This window comes from Gymnodraco acuticeps, unplaced genomic scaffold (assembly GCF_902827175.1).
Source record: "Gymnodraco acuticeps unplaced genomic scaffold, fGymAcu1.1, whole genome shotgun sequence".
Taxonomy (NCBI): domain Eukaryota; kingdom Metazoa; phylum Chordata; class Actinopteri; order Perciformes; family Bathydraconidae; genus Gymnodraco; species Gymnodraco acuticeps.
Genome location: NW_022992308.1, coordinates 315,409 through 332,837, shown reverse-complemented (window position 1 = coordinate 332,837; position 17,429 = coordinate 315,409). Strand labels below are relative to the sequence as shown.

Here is a 17,429-nt window from a genome sequence, read left to right as displayed (position 1 = left end):
TGCCACAGTCAGTGCTCTACACTGATGTTCTTTTGAAGGTAGATTACATCTTGTTTCAGGTGTATAGGTGCGGTACACTGTGCCTTTTGCACATCAAATAGCTTGTTTAGTCATAATGGGAGTAACACAGTGCATTTGTCATTAACTGTGTAATGGACATCTTCTTTTCCCTGCTTGCCTCTTTTCTTGCTTTTCTGTGTTTGGTGTGTGCACCATACCTGATCATGTGTACTATAGGGTTCTTATTCTTTCCTGTCTATCTAACCCACGCCCATTTGTGCCTTTCTGTTGCCCTCTGTGTGTGTCCCATGGTGTGTGTGTGTGTGTGTTGGTTGGTTGGTTGTTTCTGCACAGTTAACTATTGAAAAAGACAAGCTCACAGAGGCTCAGAGACTCATCAGTGAATCTGAAGCCAAGGTGGGTGTCCTCTTTGCATGTGCAGCCCTGAACACAATCACACTTTTAACAACCTGCAAATACAATTTATCTTTCAAACAAATTATATTGTGGTGCTTCAGATATGTTGTTAGAAAACAAATCTTAAACCCTATATTGAATTGATTTGTTGTCTTATCTGTTGTCCTCTGTGTGCCTCTCTACATATCAAGCAAACATTTTAAATACATATATCACCTATCAATTTGATTATAAATGATCTAACAGCAAATTTAAAATGTTCAAACTGAAATGCTATAACATTAACACTGAATTGATACACAACTTGAATGACTGCATGATTCTTAAAATAACTAATCCGTAAAATTAGCCTGAAATAAAAACATTTTTATTAAAATGAATAATATATTAAACTCCTTTTGTAGTTTTTACCTACAAACAATTCTTGTTTGTTCAATGCAAGTTTCCTAAGTAAACACTTTGTGATTGAATTCCCCTATCAGAGATGAGATTGGGGCATAGATTTAATCACATATAATTCACAGTTAATTACCTGCCATGCTGGCCTCCCAATTGAGTCCAGAAGACTAAGAATCCAAATTGGATGGGTTATATTTCATATTAGCCGCAATTTATACTTAACAAAGAGCTCCAGATGGGCTCTGCAGAAGTATGAAGAGCCAAAAAGCGTCAAAGAGAACCTTCACAAGCTGGCGAGAAACACAACATCAAACATGCAGAATCATAGAGTAATTAGAAATAAAATGTTAGAATGCAAATATTTCTATACTATGTCTTTGTCTTAATGTTTCTGTATTTCATCAATACATAATCCAATTTTTTTTTCCTATTGTATTTAAACATTAATCTTCCTATAATCTACCGTATATTGTACTTTAGTTTATTAATTCAGAACAAGACACGTGTAGGTTATGGACGTACAGTACATATTCCATGCAATACATGTTTGAGCATTTTGATAACAACGCAACACAAAACGTCTGATGTTCTCCAATATGACCTCAGTTTAAAATAGCTGTTTTATTTGAGTCCAAAGACACAATTATTATACACTTTACAACATAGGCATATCATTTTTATTAGATGTTTGTTTTAGTATCTTAGAAATAGGAAGCCAGTAGCGATGATATTGGATCCTCAGGGTTCTGTGAAACACTGGGCTTATAGAGGAGAGAGGAGACTAGAGAGAGAGATTGAGTCGAGAGATGAGAGGAGAGGAGGCACGAGAGATGCGGGAGAGAGAGATGAGAGAGAGAGAGAGAGCGAGAGCATGACTGAGCTGAGAGGACGACGAGCGGAGAGCACGAGAGATGAAGACGAGACATGGAGACGTGAGTGCCCGAGAACGGAGAGAGAGAGGAGAGAGTGAGAGAGAGAGAGGACGACCAGGAGAGAGGAGAGAAGACGAGATAGATGAGAAGACGAGAGAGATGAGAGACGAAGAGAGAGGGAGAGAGAAGAGAGAGAGAGAGAGAGAGAGAGAGAGAGAGAGAGAGACTCAGAGGGCCTCTCAGTTTGGAAACAACTGCGCTCCAATTTAGCAGCTAATTTGCTTCCATTTTCTCATATTAATCTTAAAAGAGGAAACGGGCCACGGAAGGCTTGAGATTGACAGACATGTCATCATTGATGTTGATTTTCTTGGGCAATCTGTGTAAGAAGCTCCCTTTTTAATTTTGGCCCTAATAAAAAAATCAGCCAGTTCCATTATGTAATGAAACACAACGTAATGTCTCTAAATATGAAGCCAATCACATGTTAGGCACACAATCAAGTGACTGGGGCTCACGCAGGATGTGGGGAATTGGTTTTGGAAATGAGAAGTGCAAGTGGGAACACTATTAGTTTAAAGCTGGCATCTAATCAGCTCCAAAGATCAAACTATGTCTTAGCCCGGGTGTCTGTAATTGTTGTATTTGCATAACTTTTTTCTCTATAACATTTTTCTACTGGCATAATCACTGACTACCTGTGTATGTGGTTTGTGTGATAGTGCAGACATGTCAAAGGACTGAAATAGTCTGTCTTATCAGTCTGTGCTGTAATTACACCCCTGTCTACTGTTTAATAGCCTGCCATTGTGAGGACTTATAATGAAGACTTGATGGGAAAGCAACATTCTTATCTTTTGTGAATTATAACAGCAGTAGATCACAGCTTTTTCATACATTTGACTATTTACATTGTTATCCAGCGAGATTAATGAACACAACCCTTTAACCAATGCATAACTCTCCATATAAAGCAGCATAATGGAAGGTAGCGTTCCAGTAATGTTATTCTAAAATCAGCTTAACGAGTTGTTTTTAATATCAGTGGCCTGAATTGAATCATAGTGTGAGTTGTGCCTCCAATGGGCAACTGAAGTGCAGCATATCTGTGTATGCGGTTATGTGATTGATAATGAATAATTCTATGATTGCTTCAGAGAACTATTGCTTTTTACAATCACCACGAGTTGAGTGTTATTTTCCAGCACAAGCTTAAGTACTGTATTGGCTAAATATCCCGGGTTCAACAATATAAGCCAAACACACTTATTAAACCACTTAAAAAACAATTAAGTACAGAAGGCAAAAAACAATTGTCCTAATTTATAAAAGCAACATTATAAAATCAAAATGTTCTTTATGTACAAGGACTTGCCACACAAATGATTGTGTCAAATTGATAAAAGATCTTTTAAATGGAAACTTATGATCAACATAATTGTATATAATTCATAGTTTTTAGCTTAAAGCTTGACCAATCAACTTGGCAACCACATACACCAACTCGGTTTTGATCATGATTTCCTTGGTAAATATAATTCTGAGGACAGCATAAGACATGCCATGAACTTGAAAGCAGCACCAACCTAGTTATCTTGAAATACAACTCAGTGAGGTTTTGCTTCATGACACACATCCAGCAGATCGAGGTTTAGATGAAGCACTTAGCACATCGTTTGATGTTTTGACCATCATTAACCTTTTTACCCTGTATTTGCAGATTGCAGCGGGTCCAACTGCGCCCGGACCCCCACCTCCACCACCTCTTCCAGGGGGTGGAGCGGCCCCCCCACCTCCTCCACCACCTCCTCCCCCACCTCTACCCGGTGGCTGTTTTCCCCCTCCACCACCTCCTCCTCCTCTCCCTGGTCATGCTGGGATACCACCACCACCACCTCCACCGGGCGGAGGACCTCCACCCCCCCCGCCACCCCCTGGCTGTGGACCCCCACCACCTCCACCATTCTTTGGGGGCCCAGGCGGTCCTCCACCCCCTCCCTCATTGCCTGTCATCAAGCTGCCTTACGGACTGGAGGCCAAGAAAACCTACAAGCCTGAGACCGTGATGAAGAGAGTGAACTGGACCAAGGTACGTAACCTGAGCTCTGAATCTCTGCAACTCATATTCTCAGGGTCTCTGAGAGGGATTTCAGACTGTAAGGAAACCATCGTTGACATTAACTACTATCCATTCCTTCACAATCACAAATGCAAACATAGACTTTAGAAAAGTGTTGAACCCTACAATATTAAAATGCAGACAAAAGTCTTAGATCCAAAACAAAACGGTTCTATTCAAATGCACTCTACTAAGGCAGTTTAGTCAAGCAGCCGTTCAGCCAAAGGCCACACTGTTCCACACTCAGCACCCATTTCAAAGGATTTAACAGTAAACAGTTTTCATTGCTCAAATGTCCTTGGATTTGCACAATTAGCATACTTAAATGAAACTGGGCTGTGTAACATTCCATCACATTTAAATTCAATTTCAACCTGACTATCTCTTGTGTGAGAGCGCTATTTTACCATAATTTAAACATCGCCTCAGGACATCTTAGCATTATTTTAATGGTTATTTGCCGATGCTTGTATGACCTTGCATCTTTCTCTACAATTACTGAAAGCAACCTAAACATCAGACTAGTTCTTTTGAAATCATGGAAGTACTGCACAGTGTACTCATTGATTTGAACGTATTAAATACATATATTATAATGATAGTGATTTTTATCATAGCCATCACTTTCTATCACTTCATCACAGTTAAACAAATTGGGATTTTGGAGTTAGAGGGACAATTATTAATAGAGTCATACAGCAGTGTGAAATATTATGTTACATGTTATGCAAACAGTAAAAAGAACAGACATTTTGTTTCTTAAAACAGGGTATGACTCTTTCTGCTTTGTAATATTTTATTTGACATTTTCTTGAGAAGTATCATCACGGTTTTGGACATATGGTTTGTGTGTATGCAGGGATGTGCACATGCACATTGTGTGGGAGTGTGCAGAGGTTAATCAGCAGGTGCATTGACCTTGCCTCCACAGGAATTGTCATTTGGTAATGCAAATTAAATTCATAACCACCTGAGGAAAAACAATCTGTGTCTCTCTTGTGTCGATTAATTGGGACAAGAGTCGTCTGTCTTCTCTATGTGTAGCAAATGGAAGTGGGAGTGCCAGGAGCAACTATGATTTAGTTGTATAAAGAGGAAAGAGAAACAATACATACTTTTCCTCTCACCTCTTTTCCACTTCGCCAGAAAAAGGTGTGAATTACTAGGAATGCATAGGAAAAAAGTGGCCTGTTGTATTATTGTTCAAATGTTATGTGGGCATTTCCACACTCAGGCAGCTTCTCAATGGGACAAGTTGTAATATTTTCACATTTTAAATTACAGTGCTAGGGATTTGATGGCAGTACATTCTTAGTCAGAAGCAGTAGTACAAGGCCCCCACATGGGAAACAACCAGCTTAGGCATACATTGGAAAATGTCAGCTTTGTTTAAGTGCTGAGTACATTTTATATTAGCCTGAGTTGTTTTTACCCTGCATGTTCTCCCACATCTGTGTCAGTGATTCCCACTGAAAGTTATTAGCAAATAACTGTGGGACTGTCAAAATGCCAACATGAACCATTTTTTTCTCGTTGCCATTTCAGCTATTTAATTTAGAATTTGAAAACTGTAATTATAATGAAGTGAGTATATTTTACATGCATTGCACATAAAAAAATAAAATGCATATAATTTAATGAGCTGATTAAGGATATCTGTAAACATGGACATTGGAGGAACAAAAGGCTGCATGGATGACATCGGATAATCTTGAGTCAGGCTAATTTTGAAGAACTATATCCAGCATCAACACATTTCTTCTCTCTAAAATAGATGACATCTTTATTTAGGTCAGGCCCAGTGTGAAACCCCAAGAGTTACAGTGTGCACCGCACTGGATTTGAAATACCATAAATTAGAATTTCCCCCAAAAAATCCCCAATGAATATTGTATCCAGTCTATTGGTGGTTGTGGAGGACATTCTTAAGAGAAACCGATACATGATTCATGGACAAAGTTTGTCTTTTGTTATATTTAATAAAGTAATAAAGGAAGTCAATATAATAATAATAATAATAATAATACATTGCATTTCAAAGCGCTTTTCCAGGTGCTCAAAGACGCTTTACAGTGGTGATAAAACATGATAAAATAGAATTTAAAAGTTATATAAGTGAAATCGATCCCACATGTCATCCTCAGAGGATAGAGTCCTTTGAGCATTTTTCTATTCAGCCCAATGCTGTATTTAAATCGATGTGGGATGAGTATGTTTTGACTCACCTTTTGACTAATAACTAACGTGGCTATTCAATAATACGACAATATTCTTTACCACTTTTATGATCTTGGAATTCCAATTAACAGAATGTCAGAATTTTAACAAGCAGAAACAACGTCATGAGCTGTAGAGATCATGCATTCAAACACATCTCATGGTGTAGCAGTTCTTCCAACCACCTTCATTTCTTATTATACATGCATCTGTTGGCCACAATCATTAGATAGTTTCATGTAACATAGCAAGGGTTTATGTTTTTAATTAGAATCAGATCATGAACCCTTTTTTAAAGCAATTGTTGGTCTAAGTCTTCCTTGAATTGCTTGTTTAAAGGACTATGGGCTTTGGCTACCAGTTGTTTTGTGTTATTAAAACAAATGTTGTAGTGTAGAAAAGTTGCAAATCCAAAATAATCCTCCATTATAGTTGTTTCTGGTTGTTTCATTTTGTTACTTTGCACTTCCACACTCACTCAACTTGTAAGCTAGTTCAATATTTGACTTGTTTCAGCATGAACTATTATGTTGAGTAAAACAAAGGGGTGCTGTTGTAGGTGTAAGAGATTTGATCAGGAAATATAACTCTGTTTTTCTGAATAGAGGCGCGTTGTTATCCAAACTCCACTCCAGCTCATGTTGAAATGTTCGTAAGCATTCCATTTAAACACCTAATGTTATCGTGAACTCTGAAACACCGTTACACTCATCACTATTTCGATATGGTTTTGGGAATTATTTCACAGCATCGGATGAAACTCTGTCTGCATCGCATACATGTTGCACTTCCAACTCTTTCTGTGCGTGATTACTGTGATTACGAGGTTAATGGCAGCAGTGAAAGGGGCCAACTGCAGGTCGAAGCCCTTGATAAGAGCTCTAACCATATTACTGTATCATAATGTACAGCAGATGTTGTGTTACAACATTAGCAAGTAATAACTTCAACATGTCAGATGGGTGTGTTTATGTCTGAATCTCTCTGTACACCTACTCTCTTGTCTACTGAGCAGAGAGTAGGTAATGAACAATGAGGGGAGTGAGGCATCCCTGTGGCCTGCTATCAGCTCAGTGTGTGTAGGTGCCTGGTTGCTTCTTAGAGACTTTTCTGTTTCAGGCAAGTCTATGTAGGAGGAGTGTATAAACATGGTTGCTGAGGTTTTGTGCAACCCTGAAAAATCACCAAGAGCTTTAATGTGAAGGTTTCAGTTAGGGCTGCTCGATTATGGCAAAAATCATAATCTCGATTATTTGGGTCATTAATTGCAATTGCGATTATTAAATGCGATTATTCATTGACTTTGAAAACATCCATTTATTGGAGGAAAAAATGTGAACAGTATGTTTTTAACAGTTGATTACCCTGAACTTTAATACTTTAATAATAATAAAAAAATAATGGTTTTATTTAGATTACGTTGTTTTCGTAATCGTTGCAAGCCATAATCGTAATCGCGATTAAAATACGATTAAAATACGATTAAAATACGATGAAAATACGATTAAAATACGATTAATTGAGCAGCCCTAATTTCAGTCAAGAACTAGCCACATGTCTTCATTTCGGTGGTCATATTCATGCATTTCTCCATAAAATGAAATAACTTATTTAACCTTGCAGGCTCCAGTTTTGCTTTTTTTTTTTTTTTTTTTTTTTTAACCTTTTTTGTGTTGTGTTGTGTTGGCTACTCAGATTCTAAGGATGCTTACACAAGGACATATGTGTGTTCAAACACACAACAACACACACAAACCTCATCTCCAGTGAGAAGAAGTTTTTGAGTGGCAGGTTGCTGGAATGGCGGTCTCTGATTGTGGTGATAATGGAATCCTTGTGTCATTGCAGATAGTGCCTCAGGAAATGGCAGAGAATTGCTTCTGGATCAAAGTCAAAGAAGAGAGGTTTGAGAATCCTGACCTATTTGCTCAGCTCTCCCAGTGCTTCTCCTCGCAGAGCAAAGGTAAGGAGGCGTCATCTGCCTGCATCTCTTCCTTAATGAATCTACACACACATGCTTCATTTAGCCTCTCAGACAATAGACGCCAAGCCACTTTCATCTTGTGACACTTTAAGAAGTCATTTTCCCCACTGAAATGTTAATTATCCTAAAACCAAGCACTTTTCCCACTGCATTTGAACACCATCTACAGTATGTCTGCTCTCAAGTCAAATATCTGTGCCAATTACGGATAGCAATTCGGTTGCTGCAGTGTTGTGTCTTTGAGAGACAGACATGCAATGTGGCTGCACATTGTGTTTGCTCTTTGTGCCCATTGAGGAGTAACAGATCAGTGTTTTTGTGTGCGGATGTGCACAAACTTGAACTTGTACGTATATGTGTGAACCGAGAGCAGTTATGCTTGGTTTGCTTCATGCCTTTTCCAGTCCAGTTGGCCAATTCTGCACCGGGGAAGACAGGAGGCTTTGGTGAAGGAAGCTCTGGGAGTTTTCTTGTCCCTGCCAGTTGTTTCTCAGATACACAAGCAGGCTACGTAACTCACTGATGAATAACACAAGCAGCACAGAGCAAGTTTGTTTTTGTATGGAAAGGAAATGTGTGTGAAGGCACATGATGTATTCCTCCCATGACACTGTGAGTGGTTTCCACTTATTTGACAGTGTTTGTGTGTTGTATATTCCTCTAATTCGAGCAGCAGTGGGAGGGGAGAAGTCAGTGCCCTGTCAAGCGCACAACAGTCAGATCTGAGCTCTGTCAGGGTGTGTGGACACAACTTTACAGAATCCTCCAACTTCTCCCATATTCCCACCGTCTGTTTGGACACCAGTCAGCCCGCCGGCAGCTTCTTGCTCTGTCTCTCTCCCCGCCTCCGGGTCTACAAACTAGACTCAACTCATTTTTGTTCCGTGACATACATAGCAACCTTTCCTCAGCTGCCGCTAGGTGATTTACCGTCATAATACAGATGGAAGGAGAATGTGGGAAGGAAAGAACAGTTATTGCGAGGCTAAATGAAGAAGCAGGGATAGGTCTCTAGTGTTTCATTAGAGGATATCTGCCAGACGTTATATATTTCAACACGTGCTCTCTGACATTTCTGAAGTCATTTAACCAGAGTCCTTTGCAATAACTATTTATGTATCTATTTTTTGGGTCTTTCATTTTAAATTTAGTGTCAGTAACTCAGTAAATCTGTATGTTTGCAAAGCACACCTGCTATAAAAAACATTTTCAGATGGAATCCTAAAATGAAATATGACTTAACATTTGGAGCTTCACAGACACACGGCATTAATTCAACTTTAAATGTCCTTTTTAATTATTTATTAAATTCACTTTGTCACCCACTGGGGTTTTGAAAAGCACAATAGATTGTCCATGTTCCCGCTGGCAGAGTAGGAATTCATGGTGCAGCATTTCCCACGGGAGTTGCCTTTGCTGGATCCCTATCAATTACCCCTGCAGCGACTTCACTGAATCAGCTCTTTTCCCTCTATTGTTGAAAGAGAACATGATTTGCTCATGAATGAAAAATGCTGCTTAATGTTTGATAACCACCCCCCCTCGTCAGTGAAGTTGAAAGTCAATGAGAAGGCCTTTGATGTAGATGGTATTGCAAAAAAGGTGTTAGATTGGATCTTCTTAACATGAAATATTAGTTCATTGGTTTTTCTATTTCCTGTTTCATGATTCACGCAGTATAATCTTTTAAATACATGCCATCTGAGGATATCAAAACGATAAGTGTGCTTCAATATTTAACATTTTCTCTTTAACATTCCTGACTTATTTCTGCTTTGAATATGACCTATTTGAGTAGTGAGGCCCCAAGTGGAGTCTGTTAACTTCTATTGGTTGTTGTGTTGAGCGGTTAGGTGGAGAAACGGTCCTGCACAAAATAATTCACGATATCTGTTACTCTCGTTGTAACCACGTACCATCAATCCTTTCTGCTGATTTGACAAACAAGTCAATGGTGAAAACAGACTTAATTTGTCTGCGATATTGCCCCCATTTTTTTTTATCGCACAAACACACACACATACAAACGAACGGACGCATGCACACACACACTTGTTTTTTTATCTAAGCTTCTAAACTTCCATCTTTGCCACACCTAAGACATGGATATTTATAAGTAAAGCACTCTTCAGGGGGAGTAGTGTATCGTGAAAGATGAGGCAAGCAGGTGTAAATGCCTTCCCTGCAGAGCTGCCCCCATAAAACGGTGCCAAAAGACGTCTGTTAACTTCACGGACCTAGGCATTCTTGCTTGTTACTTGCATTGCACTTTAGCAGTAAAAGTAAAAAAAGCAAAACAGAATCACTTTAACAGCCCCCAATTTTCAGAATCTTATTGTGCTCAGAGGCCTCTAAAACAACGGAGAAGCAAGACTGTCATCTCCCCTGCTGCTTTTATGAGTCTCACTGTTTAATGAGTTTTCCAAGAAAAGGAAATGATAATCAAGAGCGATTTTGAGCGCGGCTTCAATCTTCTAAAAAGTGGCTTTTTATTAATATATTTTTTGTTGTCATTTATTAAGTGATAGTTCTTTGGCCTGATTGGAAAATCATCACATATGTAAATTATTAGGTGTGAAGGCCACTGACATGTCACTGATTAAATAATACTGGCAACATCCAATTGTAACCTACCTCGGGCGACAGAGGCAACAACATGTCTTTAAAAACTATTTCACCAGCTACTTGAAATATGCATAATACAAAACTGTCAGTAACAGACATTGTGGAAAGTGGTAGTGACACATTCATATTTAAGAAACTTTTTTTTTTTAAGGCTAATTGAAATTCCTTATATTCTTCATATAGATCATACAACCTGTAAATTAATTTAATATGTTTTAACTTGGTTGATTTTGTGGAGTAAAATTACCAGCGTTGGTATGATTCTAATTGACTGCTTCTTTATAATATATAATTATAAATAGTTCTGTTAAATCATCATAAAACAACTGCATTTATTCAGTTGCCTCTGACGGCTGCTCAGCTTATTTTATCCATCTCTAATTTTGACTATTTTAAAATGGATTTATTGTCCACAATGTATCATTACCAGGTAAAATAACCACATTATATGCTTCCAATGCTTGTTCACATATTTAATAATCACACACAGTCAAGTGTACATGTACTCCGTGGGAAATATAGGCGCTTCTCCTGTGAGTTGAAATTGTGATACACTTAAACCTGCACCTTCTTCATTTATGTCAAGGAAAGTATTCCACCTTTAGCACCACTAAGTGTTTTGTGATCGGAAAATTGTGACCACCGAGCGATCTCTTATGAGAGACACACAACTCCTGCTCACCACCTCAATTTTCCCATCGTTTGAACTTGAATACATCACATTGAATAGACACTGTAGATCAACCTGTCAATGCCATAGTTATTTTATCTCACATAAAAAAAAAGTTTTTCCCTCACTTGGCTTTTCGCTCTTTCTTTACCCTCTTCTCCATTGACTTGGCTCTCCTTTTTTTCCTCTTACCCTCATCTCCCTTCAGTTCGCTTTATCAATCAGTGGGCTGTGCCTTTGTATGGCTCTTGGGATCAAATCAGATTCACTTCGGGATTGAATGTGTGTAGCCATGGCCTGCTGCATTTGAAAGGCAATTCATTCAGCTGGAACTTTGCAGTTCAATTTGAAACAAGATTGATGTTGGCAAACTTCACACCCTCTTTCCTTTCTTCCAAAATGTTTCCTCCATTGCACGCACCAATTGCTGACGGACTAAGGGCCTGTGCCACTTTGTAATGGTGATGTCTGGGCTTTTCAGGAACAACACAATGAAAGAGAAAAGTTACTAAACATCAACTGAAATCCCTGAGTATACTGTATTTTTCAATTTACAATAACATAAACAATATTTCAAAAACATGAAACCATTACTTACAATTATGTTACAGTCAGGTGAATACATATATTCATAAATATTCACATTTCATATCTTGAAGCTTTCATTAACGGTTCTATTGGTGTTGCGTAGCAGAGTGCTTTTTCACAATTTATGGTTTAAAAGTCAACAACGCTTATATTTCTGCACAGGGACAAAGGCCTAATGAAGATGTATGCACATCCTGAAGGAGGAATCAGAGCATTCCTCCCCTCTGAGCTGGGTCATTGGGACCTTTTCTTTCCCAGCATGCCTCAGTGTTAATGATGCTGGCTAATGAACATTCTTATCCAAGTGCTTGTGGTGAATAAGGCCGGAGGGGACGGGGAGAAGTGTTACCAAACCACACTGCACCTTTAAAAATAAATCAAAACATTGGTTGAGAGGTAGAAAGAGAGCTGTGAAATAATGGCTTAATATTGAATAACAAGGGAGTTCTTTGCCTGGAGTATTGTAGGCAGAATTTAGCAAATCATGTTTCACTGATGTATGACCATGAAATACAGCAAGTGCATTTCATTTCATTGTATTACTACGCCCTCATGTTCAGTGGAGAAACATCCTCCAACATGTGTTGTGCCTGTACGGAAAGGTCAGCCCTGGAAAGGTAGTTTGGTAAAACCTTTTCCACAAGTGATGGCTGCAGTCAACCACCCCCTCATCACATGGTATTTGATCAAATCCCTCAGGAGATCTCCTCACTCTGACACCCATTTACCTTCACCTCAATCTCTAGAACTCAACCCACACACACATCCTCTCCCCACCCATCCAATGTGGTGTGCACACCAGCACATTCTCAATCCTTGCTCCAAAGCCCCAGCAGCAGGGCGGTAATGACCCTGCCACAACGGCAGCAATGATGGAATCAGTGGGGGGTTTAGCTGGCTCCTGACTGCCCTTAATAAGTCCCCTAATAACTCTGTTAACATCAGGGCTGACCCGGCCACCAGATCAAACACACACACTCACGCATGGCCGGCCACCACCCATGACACTCGGGGACCTCTCAGTCAGGCAGGGAAACTGTTGCTGACCAGCCCACTGCCACACTGTGTGCCTGGAGCTCCACAGTGTGTATTCAACACAAGTCTATGGACACACGTTTTGGCTCACAGAATGCTGTAGCAACATTAAGTGCCACTCAGAATATTTTAATCCTGTTCAGCTGTATTCATTCCATAACAATATGTCTTGTTGATGGAAAAGCTTGTTGCTCTTGAATGGAAAATATCCCAAGACTACAGTTGGAGCTCTGCCTCCTTAGATAGTCTCAATGTAATACAAGCTTTTGTCTAATGAGTTTAAGCTTAACTCAAGACACTGCAGACCACTGTGGAATAGGCTTCCTTGTATTAATAGCATGTGTACAACGATAAGCTTTTGATACGTTCTATATCAAAGTCATGTTTCCCTGGAGAACAAGGCTGTTTATTACTGATTCTGTTAATTGAGAGGAGGGAGTATCTGGCGAGGCAGCTTCCTCTGCATCTTTACCGTGGCCTTTCCTTTCTTTCTTCTCCTGACATCGCTCCCTTTCTCTTCCCTTTTCTCATTCTCCTCAAATCATCTCTTTGGACATGACAGTGTCCATCTGGAGTCAGGGCCAGCCTTGTAGATAAACACCTTCACTCAACTCACTCTCTCTGCACTCTGTTTAACAGATGCAAGGCAAGGCAAGGCAAGGCAAGTTTATTTATATAGCACTTTTCAACACAAGGCAATTCAAAGTGCTTTACAAAAAATAAAAGACATTAAGACAATGGCATTTAAAATCAGTCATTAAAAAAAAAAAAAATTAAATAAACATTAAAAGAAAAAATACATGGATAAAAGTTACAGTGCAGTCTAAGATATGAATAGTTCAATTAAACATTAAAAGAAAAAGTACATGGATACAAGTTACAATGCAGTCTTCCACAAACACGATCAGAATTGGCATTTTACCACTTCCTCATTTTGTAAACTGTCATCAGTGCCTCTGAGTGGACTGATGCTTCCCTTTGGAGAATTGCTTTGATGACCCAAGACCTTTCCTCACACCAGTAAATTATGCATTCTGGAATACATGTCCATTATTACTCGAAGCGAACCAGAGAGGAAATAACCCATTGTAGAAAAGAAAGGCCTCAAATGCTACCATTTTCCTCATTTTAGAAGATGGGACATTAATCGCTGGCTCAGGCACTAAAACACAAAACACCCTGATGTACATTTCTCTCTGTTTGGGGCAGCCAGCCCACAGTGAATATCTCTGGGTCAGCCATTTTCCTTGCTCATCCCTGCACATTTTTAATATATTACATATGAATGGAAATTAGGCCCTTAAATATTAATGACAAGTAATTGGTTTATTGTAGGAGACTATATTATGTGCGTGTGCATCTGTGTCTCTGAGAGGGATGGAGGGAGGGAGATATTTCCTCTTGTTCCTACTTCATATTGCCTGGCTGTGATGTCCCACTGATTTTAATCTTCTCTTCTCAGATGAGAGCCATTCTGGCTATCACAGTGCACTTTAACTTTAGCCCTCTGAATATTAGCTTTCTTTGATACCTGCCGCTTACAACCTCCCAAGCCTACAGCCTGCTAACTTTGATGTGCCTTCAGGTACACCGTTATGTTCATCACAATCTGTCTCTTCAAAAATAAATATCCCCCTTGCATCTAAATATTTTATTGTATTTTTCTCCATGCTGGCAAACCTCATTTCAGCCATTTGGGATATATCAATCTTTCAAAGCTGTATTTTTAATCTTAGTCTCCACTGGCCCTCCAAGTAGACATTTGTGTCTCAGTTTGTCTCGTAACGTATCAACAATATATTTAAGAAATCCCATTTCCTTAATCTTTTTTTTTTTTTTGTGACTGTTTCACGAGAATGTTCTGCATTGCCATCCGTCTGGAACTGTTTTGTCAACAATACTTAGTGTTCTTATACTGAACACCATTAAGTCTGAAAAAAGGTCAACAACGTTGGGGATGTGAGTCAAACAAAACACACAAAGATGTTTTATTTTTGTGAATTTAATCCTGAATTCATTATTTAAACACATAATTCATTTTGATTGTTAAATGTTAAACTTACTTTTATTTCTGGGTCTGTCACATCTTGTTTCTGCATTCACATCAAGACTAACAGTATTTTGAATAACTTCCTCCTTTGTTTGCATTCCATGACATTTACCAGAAATTGTATTTTGTTATATCTTGCTTTACCATCTTCCCCAAATTAAACCGGAGAACATAAACCTGTTACAGTGCAATATCAGTCAGTACATTTAAGTGAACAAAAGGCAGCATGTGGTTAGGTGACATGTGTGTGTATCTGTGTGTGTGTCCTCGTGAAGTAAACATTTATTGTCTCTGTGCCTGCCTAATTGAGTGATAAGTTGCTTAGTATCAGTGGGACTTGCGTTTGAAAAGAAGACAATGTCAGCGCTGTCACTGGAGCTTTTCATATGGAAAAAACCTCTAGCGGAGCTTCATTAACTCGTCCCATGATCCCAGACTGCAGAGTATGGAGTGCATATCTAATCCAGCTTATATATATACATATAGGGAATACTTGATGTGTTTATCACTGTGTGATAGTAGTGCTGTACTGGATTGGCCATGTTTGGGTAATGCACAAAAGGATCAGAAAGTCTGTTAAAAGTTTTGCTTTCATTAGATGTTTGTCATTTACAAGAGATATTATTTATAGAAAAAAAGGTTAATTAATGAATGTGTCATTATTAACAGAAAGACACATTCTTTATACATTTATAGTGGCATATTGTTTCAGTGACACTCGAGATTCTATTAGCAACTTATACAGCTTTGTTTTCGCTCTTCTTTCCAGGTATTAATTTCAGGGGCTGATAGCTTTGCCTCCACTTTAGCAATGGTTGGTATGTTTTTTCTCTGATAGGACTGTAGACATCGTTTGTTTTTCAAGCTGTTACAACTCAACCACCCGCTGTATTTCATAATCTCCTCCTAAATGAGTTTGAACACAAACTATGTCGGCCACGCAGTTAACAGAATTCATCAGTTGTAATTGCACACGTTTTACTAGTATCTCAATCTTACACCTGTTGTCTATCTCTCTAAATGTCTTTGAATACGGCTTACTGTTAACTCCATGATTCCCATACAGATACAAAAACACAAGCCGCGTCTCTACACTGGCTGACAGAAAGCCTGGCAGTGCACAGAAGCCCACTGAGTTTGTTACATGGCATTAAGTTTAATTTGTCTTTTGTGGAATTGGTTTGTGGCTTCAAGTGGGCCAGGGGGTGACACTCCACAGCCAATCTGGCTGGAAAGAGACAGAGAGGAGACAGAGCAGAACTGGAGGGAGAGAACAAGCGTGATGTCACATGCAGGATGTGTAAACAATCAGAGTCCTGCGTGTTCAAGATGGTGCCTCCTTGAATATAAACAATCATGACTTCTCATGCCACAGCAAGGTAAATTACTGCACAGAAGGATAAGTGAGAGTAAGGCAGACAGAGCAGCCAGATTGCACACTGATCCACATTCATCTGAAATTGGAAAACACTAACAAAAATAACAACAAAACAATGAAAACAATGACACTTAAGGCACATTGTTAAAGATGGGATACTCACATTTCAAAACGTAATGACTTTTTAACTGCCTAAGTATGCTTTTATAGATTATGATTTATTGCTGTTTTTGCATAATATGCATGGAGATAAAACACATTATTCAAAAGCTAATAAAACATACTTTAAGGCTTCAGCTATTCTGAGACAGCTAACTTAGCAATATGCTAATGTGGCTTTTTCTTGTTTGATTTGGTGGTGAATATTTCATTGCTGATGTAATTCCAGCTTTGCACCAGATCTTTAAGTACCATTCAGCATTCTGGGTGTCTTTCTTCATTTATAATAACATATTTCAATCTGCAAACAACCGATGAAGGCAGTCTTTTTTTCTTTTTTTGTTGGGAGACTACTACATTTTATTTTATGAATATAAGAACGGCAGTTAACTGATAGTGGGTAAATACATAGTGGGTACGCCTGATAGTCAGTGTGACGGATTAATAAAACACAACTTTAAAACAAATAATAATAAAGCTGTTAAAACCAAAAATCACCTCAAGAGAGACAAAGCAAGGATCTAGTCCTAGAATAAACAAGAGAATGTTCAGCTCAGATGTGCCACTTCTGGATATCCAATATGACAGACATGTTATAGAAGCTTTGCTTGGACTCTTCCCCTCAAGAACACTGAGTACCATCTCTGCTTGAAAGGCACACACCCTGTCCATAGCCCTCTTCTCCATTTCTCCCCCGGAAACATATATTGGTACAGTTCTGCTTTTCTTTTTATTCATTTTCCCTTTCAACTTACTTCCCCATCCTCCCACCCTATCTCATTCTGCACCGTCTTTCCCTCCCTGTCATCTCCCTTGAACTTTGAGTCAGAATCTTTTCTTCCTTTTTCTCTCATCATTGTCTTGCTGCAGTATCCATAGCATACATATTGTACATCTGTCTGCATTAATGCGAGTC

At 38.9% G+C, this 17,429-nt stretch overlaps 1 protein-coding gene across 10 annotated transcripts in view; it reads left to right on the top strand.

Moving 5' to 3' along the window:
* Positions 1-17,429, top strand: part of diaph2 (diaphanous-related formin 2) — a 402,550-nt gene that overhangs the window by 145,349 nt on the left and 239,772 nt on the right. For 9 of the 10 annotated variants that reach the window (XM_034208121.1, XM_034208120.1, XM_034208124.1 and 6 more), the window contains 3 exons: positions 355-417; positions 3,409-3,777; positions 7,873-7,987. In XM_034208121.1, coding sequence (XP_034064012.1) covers positions 355-417; positions 3,409-3,777; positions 7,873-7,987 — 547 coding nt within the window. The remainder of the gene's footprint in view (positions 1-354; positions 418-3,408; positions 3,778-7,872; positions 7,988-17,429) is intronic. The other variant, XM_034208122.1, reaches the window with a different exon arrangement.